This window comes from Oryzias latipes, chromosome 1 (genome assembly GCF_053564925.1).
Source record: "Oryzias latipes strain Hd-rR chromosome 1, Olatipes_Hd-rR_3.1".
NCBI lineage: Eukaryota > Metazoa > Chordata > Actinopteri > Beloniformes > Adrianichthyidae > Oryzias > Oryzias latipes.
This window is the reverse complement of record NC_136237.1, coordinates 39,078,634-39,088,337: the sequence shown is the minus strand read 5'-3', so window position 1 is coordinate 39,088,337 and position 9,704 is coordinate 39,078,634. Positions and strand designations below refer to the sequence as shown.

Genomic DNA, 9,704 nt, shown 5'->3' with positions numbered 1-9,704 from the left:
ATGTACTAAAAATTGATTGAACATTTATTTGTTTTGCAAGTGTCGGTGGTATATAGGCCGGATAATGGCCTTTGAGATGTCCCTTATCAGAAATGAATAGACTTCACGAGTTCAGGATTCAGTGTTGTCCGTTAATTTCTGATAATAGTCACCTAAGCGGCCAATATCTCTCACATAGTCCACACCCAGCAGCCAATCAGAATTGAGCATTTACCCGAACCATGGTATAATACAGAACGTTTGACCAGAACTTCTTTTCTAGATGTCCATCATCACTTTTTAATGGAATCCCTGCAGCCAAACACAATTCAGTATTCACTCAGACCATTTACATACATATATTTATATGTATATACATGTACTTTTTTTCCTTTTTGGAGTTGCTCTGTCCTTTTTTAATTTGTTCTTGAAGTTCTTCTACCCCCTCTGTGGTGAGAATTGATTTAAAAAGTGATATATTTTATTTCAAATACAGAACTAACTGCATTATTAACTCAGTAATCGGTGGTTATGAGGCATCCTGGCTCCTGCTGCTTCCAGAAAAGCATGTTATTATTGGAAATGATTGTTCCTGCGTGACTTTAGCCTCATCTTCTCTCTGTGGAGGCTGCTGGTGGTGTGTGATCAGTGTCCACCACCTCCTCCTGTACAGTCAGAGGAGTTATCTAACTCTCCCTTCAGTCATTTGGAAACATTTGAGCTTCCATAGCGCCCCAGCCCATGCAGTGGTAGAGCCAAACACAGCACGTGGTCAGAATTAAAAGGTTTTTGCTTCTTTATGATTACTTTAAAGAGACTCGCATGTTTTTTTTTTTATCCAAAAAATTGAGGGTGTGTGGGGCTGCGCCAGCGAGATACATTTCTCTGAAGGGTGCGAAACAGTGATTTAAGGTGGACTGGTCTTTTCTTCACACCAGTTTGGGTGTAAAGATACCTGCAATGTTAACTTATCACTTTAAAAATATTTAAGAAATTGTTCATGATTCAGAAAAAAAATCATCCAGATTTTCTACAAAGAAAACCTACAACAATTACAAAGTGTTTTCATTCTTATATCTCAAGATGCGGGTTCTTTTAATATTTTTTCTAAAAAAAAGTGGTTATTTAAAATATTTTCTCTAACTTTCATTTCTTTCTCTCTGTGCATTTTTGTGTTTATTATATTGCATTTTTGTTTCCACGTTTGCAATTTAAGAAACCCTTTCCCAGGTAAACTGAGGGGCCAGTTTTAGATAGACTAATGCAGAATAGAATAGAATAGAATAGAATAGAATAGAATTGGTCCCACAAAGGGAAACTACCTATATAATGCCCAGAAATTCTCGTCAAAAATGAAACTGGAGTGTTTTCCTTCATCCCCTCCTCGATGTTTCGCGCTCCTGTGAGCCATACGCCCTTAAATAAGGGGCAGAGCTCAGCGGCAGGACCCGCTGCCTCCCCTCTCTGATGCGGGGAAGCTGCGCCGCACGCGCTTCGTGCGCTATAAAAGCCGCGCGCGGCTCCGCCGCCGCCTCACAGCTTCAGTGGACAGCTCCGTGGTGCTGAAGCCACGCAGACCCTCAGCGCCAGCTCTCCGTTCGTGACTGGAGCCATGGCGGGATTCTCGTGGAAACTTTTTCTACTCTCTTCTCTGCTCGTCGTGGAAAGCTCCGCGCAAGACTTTGGACAGACGCAGTTCATTTGCACGTCGGTGCCCAAAGACATGGACTTGTGCACAGCCTCCATGCAGAACAGCGGGCCCGCGGAGGACCTGAAGACCACCATCATCCAGCTGCGGGAGACCGTGCTGCAGCAGAAGGAGACTATCGTGAACCAGAAGGAGACAATCAGGGAATTGACGTCCAAGTTGAGCCGCTGCGAGAGTCAGAGCCTCCCGGCTGCTGCGGGACCCGGCGGGAGGCGGCCGGGCTCCAAGAACACCATGGGGGATGTATCTCGGGGCACGACGGAGACTCTGGCCCAGCTGGGACAGACTTTACAGACGCTCAAACAGAGACTGGAGAACCTCGAGGTAGGAGAGGGGCACCAAAAGTTCATTGAAGCAGCAGCTGCAGGGTTCAGGAAACTCGCAGACGCTGAGACGCGCTGGGCTCCTTTCCTGGGGCCACATGTGTGTTACCCGAGACGCAGAAATAAAAGAATAGGAAATAATGTAAAGGGAGGGGACAAAAAAATTCACAGGAACCTGAGAAATGCTGTAAAGTGTCGGTGGTCCCACTTTAACTGTGTCTGTTCTGTCCTGCAGCAGTACAGCCGCGGGAATAACAGCGCGCAGGCGAACAGCCTGAAGGATCTGCTGCAGAACAAGATAGACGACATGGAGAGACAAGTGCTGTCCCGGGTCAACACGCTGGAGGAGAGCAAACCGGGCGCGAGGAACGAGTCCGAGCAGCGGAACAGGGTCGAATCCACGCTCACGTCCCTGCACCACCGAATCACTGACCTGGAGAAAGGTGCGTGAGGCTGTGCGGGAGTCCACAGCTCCTCTGCCTGAGATTTCACCGATTTCAGTGCCGCAATCATGTTGCGCGCGCGCAGGAGAGAGGGAGGAGAAGGCAGAGCTGCATTGCTTTGCATATCTCAAGACCACTTTGCTTTTTACTGCAATTTTCTTTCCCGCCGAAACAGGAGAGTTAAGTCATGAAAGTCTAAATTTAAACGAGATTTTTAATTTAAAAAAAAGAATTCAGCATTTAAGCAAAACGCACGAGGGAGGAGACTAATTCATTTGGATCGACATAAACTCAAAAGGAAGATGATTCTTTGAAAGAAAAGTTAATGTCTGAAAAAAAAAATCTAACAAACCCCATGTAAGAAATTCATATTTTTGTGTGAAAAAGGTAAAAAAAATAATTGTTTTCATGACGCTGTGTTTCCACACAGACAAGGACGGCAGGCCCACAGATAAGTTCCAGCTCACCTTCCCCCTGAGAACCAACTACATGTATGCCAAAGCCAAAATGAGCCTCCCTGAGATGTACTCCTTCAGTGTGTGTCTGTGGATCAAGTCCAACGCTTCACCTGGCGTGGGGACGCCTTTTTCCTACGCCGTCCCAGGTCAAGCCAACGAGCTGGTCCTGATCGAGTGGGGGAACAACCCCATGGAGTTCCTCATCAACGACAAGGTAACCAGAATGGCAGTAGAGCAGATAGAAAGCTTTGTGTGAGTCAGATGAACTTCTCTGGAGCTAAAGGGGGGGGGGCTAAGGCGAGTAACAGGAGCTGCAGAGGAGGTGGTGCAGCAGGAGGGTGTGGAGCGTCCAGGCAGGGTTTCATTGCATTGCTTCCATTTACAGGATGAATCTTTGTTTCCAGGTTGCAAAGTTGCCGTTCCTCATCAACGACGGAAAGTGGCATCACCTGTGCATCACGTGGACCACTCGAGACGGCATGTGGGAGGCCTACCAGGACGGAGTACTGCGGGGAAATGGGGAAAACCTAGCGCCATACCACCCCATCAAACCAGACGGAGTGCTGGTGCTGGGACAGGAGCAGGTGCATTTATGCATTTTTCAAATGAGTAACGGCAGCCGCTGCTCTTCAGTCCCCTGCAGACGGCATTGGAAAACAAACCTGGGATAATTAGGGATTTAATTTCCAGCAAAGATTAGAGGTAGGGGGAAACCTGCCAGGAGTAAAACATGAGGCACATTTAGAAAGGGTGCAGTTGAGGCCCGCTGATCTAATTATTGTTAATTTTAGTGTGCTTTATCAGTTTTAGATGAATTTGACCCAGAAAAGCAATAAAGGGTGTAATTTCAGAAGCGTAATTGCTTGAGGGACAAAGCTAGACATTTTCCAGACAAAAATTAAGAACCTGAAACTCATTATTGAGAAGAATTTCTCCTAATTTTAATCATCTCTTTCCAGAAAAAGGTTTAAGATTGACGCTGAAAGGATTTTCTGTTGAATTATGACAGACACTCGTGCAGTTTCTGGTTGTGACGGTCCAACCCTCTGGTCTTCCTTCACAGGACACGTTGGGAGGAGGCTTCGATGCGACGCAAGCTTTCGTTGGCGAGCTAGCACACCTAAATATCTGGAATAAGAAACTTTCTATGGCAGAGATCTACAACTTGGCAACGTGCAACAGCAAAGCACCAGCCGGCAATGTCTTCTCTTGGACAGAGAACAACATTGAAATATTTGGTGGAGCAACCAAATGGACCTTTGAGCCGTGCCGTTCACTCAACTGAACTGTGCTTTCAAGAAAGGCCTCTACGTACTTCTGCGCTTTTGTCGTTCCCATCTTCCTTTTGTTAGAGACTTCGGTCAGCTTAAATCTGGGATTTATATTAGCTATTTAACATCTCGAGGGACTCTGAATCCACGCCCCCTTGGAAGCCTCTGTGAGAAAATATTGGCATTTGCTCTCGTTTTTTTTTCCTTTCTTGGGCGTTGAGTTGAAAGCACACCTCAACTTTTTGTCTGGCTCCTCTGATCTTGGACGTGCAGCTGGTGACCTCATGTCTGGCCTGTTGGCGGCGTGATGCTGTCCGCCCCAATACCTGTCAGTGTTTCGCGCCGTGAAGTGATGTCTAATGTGGTACAGCTCTCAGTGAAACCCATCTGCCACAACGACCCCTCGTCTCCTGCTCTGTCCTTCACTTTACCCCCCCCGGAACTTGCACTGTGACCGACTGAAGAAGAATGCCGGAAGAGGAGGGTACGATGAAAGACGCCGCAAGGTCAATTCGTTATCATCGTGCGCTTCAAGTGTTTCTGTGAGAATGTCGTCAAAACTTGCCAACATCGCTACGAAGCCTGGGTGCCTTGGGCTGGTTTCTAGTATTCAGCACATTCAGTATGTTTTCAGTTGCGAACTCAGTGTGTACTCTTTTCTTCTTCCTTTCAAAGCTGGATTTATTCTCTGGTTCCCTTTCTCTGGTTGGTAAATGTACTTTCATTTGACTGACATGATGTGTTTTGGCAGGTGTTTGTACTCCTCTGTATTAGGAATGTTACCGTGTCTGTAGAGTAACAGCATGAATGACGGAGTGCTGTGAAAGCATTGTTGAAGTCTGCTTTACAATCTTCTCTGGGTCTGGGTTTTTTACTGTATTGTTATATGCTCCAAGCATGGCAAAACTGAGAGATGAAGAATTTAATTTTTGTAATAAAATTGTGATACCTGACTGTGCAGTCCTGGCTTTAGGCGGAGCCTCAAAGGCGAAGGAAGGTCAAACTGTGCAGACTTTTTTTGTCTCTGCTGCACTGAAGACGGCACGGCACAGAGGGGAAAAGTGCCTCGTCATATCAGCTTTTCAACGCCGCCCTTCAAACGAGTGCACCCTCAACTAAAACTGCTGCATTGTGTGTTTCTGTAGGAGCAGCTTCTATCTGAGTCTTTACAGTTTCAGTTTCTTCATTAGAAACTGCATTTTGGCTTCCAGCTCCAGAGACTCTGATACTCTGTTTATGTTTCATTTCATTTCATTTATGTGCTCCAAGTAAGTTATTGTTCATAAATGAACAATAACTTACTTGGAGCACAATCAGTAAAAGAAATGCAATCTGAAACTTAATTTTCTTTAAATATGTCCTCCATCATCAGTAAAGCAGAACATGTTCAAAACACCAAAAACAATTTTTTTTCATTGGAGTAGGTCTTTAAAGACGTTGTGTCTAATTGCTGAAATCAATAATGTTTTTAAGTCTGTTGCAGCCGTTGCTTTAAAAGATTGCTTTTACTACCCAAATGCCGCCTTTTGGCCAGCAGGGATGCAGCTTTTTGAGCTCATTCATCACCTCAAGAGTTTTATGCTACGTTCAGGGCATGTGACGGGTTAAGGATATGATGTACAATGGATAAGCAGGGGGGGGGCTTCTTCTTTTTTCTACTGTTTACTAGCGTATGTCCATCACCTACAGTTGGAAAGTCTTGGTGCAAAATGTCAAAGCTGTACAAATCCTGGCGAATCTTACTCCAGGCTCTTTCTTCTACAGCTCTATTCTGATATATGAAAGACTTAGTGTCATAATTATGGCGGGGTACAAACTGCAAATATTAATTTTTCCTTCATGATCAATTTTCAAATGGTTTATTCTTCCGTCATTACCAAATCCCTGATTGATCAAAGTTTGACCTGGTTTAACTTTGTTGCCACAAGTTATGTATCTAGAGCCCAAAAACGGTTGTAGAATTTTAAGTAAACACCCGTGACCTCAAGAGTTTTGAACGCAGTAGCCTTAAACCCGTGTTTACATAGACTTCTCAATGGAAGAAGGGCGCGTGAAAGAAAGCGTGGTGCAGACGGCAGTGAGAACTTAGCTTGAGAGTCGTATGATTGTAAAGTTAGTTGCAACATCCCCCTAATTAGAGTTTTATAAAAATAATTAGAAAACATTAAATGAATTACACTAAATAAGTGGTGCTATTTGGTTGATGTTGGTCCAAAGATGTAACAAGGAATAAACGAGGATTCCTTTGTCATTGATATCTTTAGGAAACTACACATAGTATGGTTGAACAGTTGATGGAACATAAAAAGCTGCCAGTAGGTTCCAATAAGAAGAAATAGACACATTCCTCATAGTTTTCAGGAATCATGGGAAACCAAAATCATAAAAATATTCATATTATATAAACAATACTAGCTTTTAGCACCAAAGGTAAAAGCACAGTTCTAGTGAAGGAGCTTTAGAAATTTCAGTTGGTTGCATGTTGATAGCTACTTTAGTGCGAGAGGAGACGCACGTTTGTAGGATAACATTCTTTGATTGCTTTCAGTAATCAAACAAAAAGGGGCATGTAGAAAATCATTGAGAGGATGTTAAGTTGAGCATTGCACACGGTTCAGTGCAATAGAAATGTCCAACTCCAGAAGACTTAAGGATTCTTGCAGCAGGAGGCGAAAAGGAAAAAACAAAATGCTTGCGATGTTGACGTTTGTAATGGAAACCAAAAGAGTTCAGATGAACAAGTCAAAGCAGCACAGATCATCTGAAAAATCAACATGCTGGTTATCAACTACAACTCCAATGTCATGCATCCCTAGTCTCCATTTGAGCATTGTCACATTTAATTGGCGTCTGGAAGCTATTACCATGGAGAGACATCAGTAGATATAAATGACACACAATTATGGTGGCGTGTAATAGACATGTAACATACACACTGTTTAGCTGCGCATTATCTGGTCACAACAAGGTGATTCATATTTACATTTGTGCCCAATGTCAATAATAAATGTCTATTAGATGTAGATGCAGTTTAGAGTCACGTTCTGGAAACATCTGCCGTATAGGCGGTTTTAGATGAATAATTTAAGTGAAATTTGCTGCAGTTCTCTTTCATGTTCCCTTTGGCACCACATGAACATGGATGTTGGTTTGTTTAAAACAGGTCAGCACATTATCACATGCAGGCCAAATGTAGAATGACATGAAGCATGTAAGATCTGAGTTATAGGAAGGTGACAGGCTTTTAACTTCTGGAGGGAAACACAACTGGACTGGACTGGACTGGACTGGACTGGACTAGACTGAACTGGACCGGACCGGACGGGGCGGGGCGGGGCGGGACGGGACTGGACTAGATGTACTTAAAATAAAAATTTAAAACAACATGGTAACCACTTGGAGCTTGTTCATTAAATGATTAGTTTTATGTATGAACTGGCTCCTATGTAAAGATAAAGGTCATTTGACTGACAGAAGACTTCTCTTTTAGAGCAACCTTAAAGCATTTTAACAGCAATTTAAAGAAAGTCTAGAATATAGTGTCATCCTGAGACCACAACCACCACAGAACAAAAAATGTCTTAAAATGTATCATTGGGTCATGTGACCACACCTGCTGATTTTATGGGGAAAACTTCAGATACAGCTCCTCATCCAGGCCTGTTCAAATGTTCAAATTTCAAGTGTTTTTTATTATCGTAATTTTCAAAGCCGTGTCAATGCTCAGCTGCTGTGAAAGTAAAATCTCGTGATCAGAGGCAGAAAAAGACTGAAACATGAATTTCACAAACTATGATAGCCTTCATGAAACTTTTTGTCTCCAGGGGAGGACATTCTCCTGTTATGATGCTTGACAGTGAGACCAGCGTGATTAGACACTGACCAGAGCTTTAGACGGCCACTCCTCCAAACACCCATCAATAACCACGTCATCCAAATTCCAGCTTCCAGCATGCAGCTCACACCTTGCTGTTGTCATGCTGCTAAGCCCTCATCCAGCATACTGTTGAAGTGCAATTGCATTTGTGGTTCAGACACAGCTTTGTGCAGAATTTAAAGCAGATAGACCAAAATAGATCCAGACAGCCTCAAGGATGATCTTAATCGGAGAGCGATACAAACATTAAGCTCCTCTTACGTGAGCAGTGGGGACTCTTCATGATGAAATACAGGAAGTTACCTGGCTGACTGGTTATGTCAATTGATTATATTTTCATCCATAAAGCTTTGACACAACAAGACCAAAGGACACGGCGTGCGGAGAAAGTTCCTGAAAGCAGTTTTGGGTTTCCAACAGAAGGCACGTTATGTAACGTTTTGCCTGCAAAGCACATTTTCTAGGACTCGTCCTTACCTGGCGACGCAAATAGATGCTGGTTCAGATGGGAGGTAAGGAGAGGCTGCCCCCATGTTTCTCAGTTCTCCACTACATCACTGCACTCAGCAGCAGCATTTACACTGATTTAGGAGTTTTAGTATTCCTTCAACAGAAAAGTAGAAAAAAGTTCAAGCTTCAGTCCATCTCTGCTGGGCTGTTGTTTTCTTGATGCTGAAGTTTTCTGTTAGCAGCTGATTTATGGCCCACTGAAGGCTGGATTTAAGGACTTTGTGCACGGTTTTGTGTGTACCTTACCGCCATAGAACGTTTATTAGCATACTGTAAATGCATTTGACTCATGGGAATGCATTCCAGCAGGTCAAAAGATTGTTGGCTTCCCCTTCTCCACCCTCAAAAACCTGTACAGCCCCCAGTGCCTCAACAGAGCACAGAACCTCATCTGAGACACTTTACACCGTGGTCACCCTGTTTGAGCTGTTACCTTCAGGCTGACGTCACAGTAAAGCAAGGACAGTTTCTATCCAACAGCAATAGATGACATAAAGATCGCTTAAAAATGTTAAAATTGAACTGCAGCTGAAGAAACCTGGTTACTCCTCCCTGCAGGTGGTTCAGTCTAATAAACTTCAGCGTCCTACTTAAGTTCCAGGTGTGCGGTCCAATCCCTCTTCTCCATTTCTGCGAGCTCTGCGTTCATCACCCCACCCTCCTCCCCGGCTTCCACCTGTGAGCTCCGTTAGGGGTAGTTTAATACCCAAAGTTTTCTATGGAGATCTTTGTTTTATGTATCTGAACGGAGCCTTATGCTAAACTAAAAGAATCATGGAAATAAATCTTCTTTACTGCATGAGTTGTCTGACTGAAATGGATAATTGTGTTGGGGGGGTTCAGACTGGAAAGGTCAGGTTAATTTGTTCCAGATCGAGTCCTGAACCTTGTGTTTGGTCTGTATTCAGACTGGCTTTCAACCGGACATCGCTGTAACGGACCAAAGCTTGTAAAAAAAAACAACCACGTGACTAAAGATCTCTTCACTCACTGGCCAGGAATTATGAGGGCGGGGCCAAGCAACGAGAGAATGAACAATGGAAGTCCTGTGTCAAGATAGTTCACTGACTTAAACTTTATATTTCGCTGACCAATTTACAATGTCTGTATCAACGTCAGATGCACCACTTATTAT

General features: G+C 43.7%; 1 protein-coding gene across 1 annotated transcript; it reads left to right on the top strand.

Moving 5' to 3' along the window:
• The first annotated feature begins 1,450 nt into the window (after positions 1 to 1,450).
• LOC101155403 (neuronal pentraxin-1) lies at positions 1,451 to 5,135 on the top strand. The gene is made up of 5 exons (XM_004065550.4): positions 1,451 to 2,011; positions 2,246 to 2,453; positions 2,884 to 3,125; positions 3,316 to 3,495; positions 3,975 to 5,135. Exons 1-5 carry the CDS (start codon positions 1,592 to 1,594, stop codon positions 4,194 to 4,196), a joined length of 1,272 nt encoding a protein of 423 aa, XP_004065598.1. The 5' UTR covers positions 1,451 to 1,591; the 3' UTR covers positions 4,197 to 5,135.
• Positions 5,136 to 9,704: the final 4,569 nt, after the last annotated feature.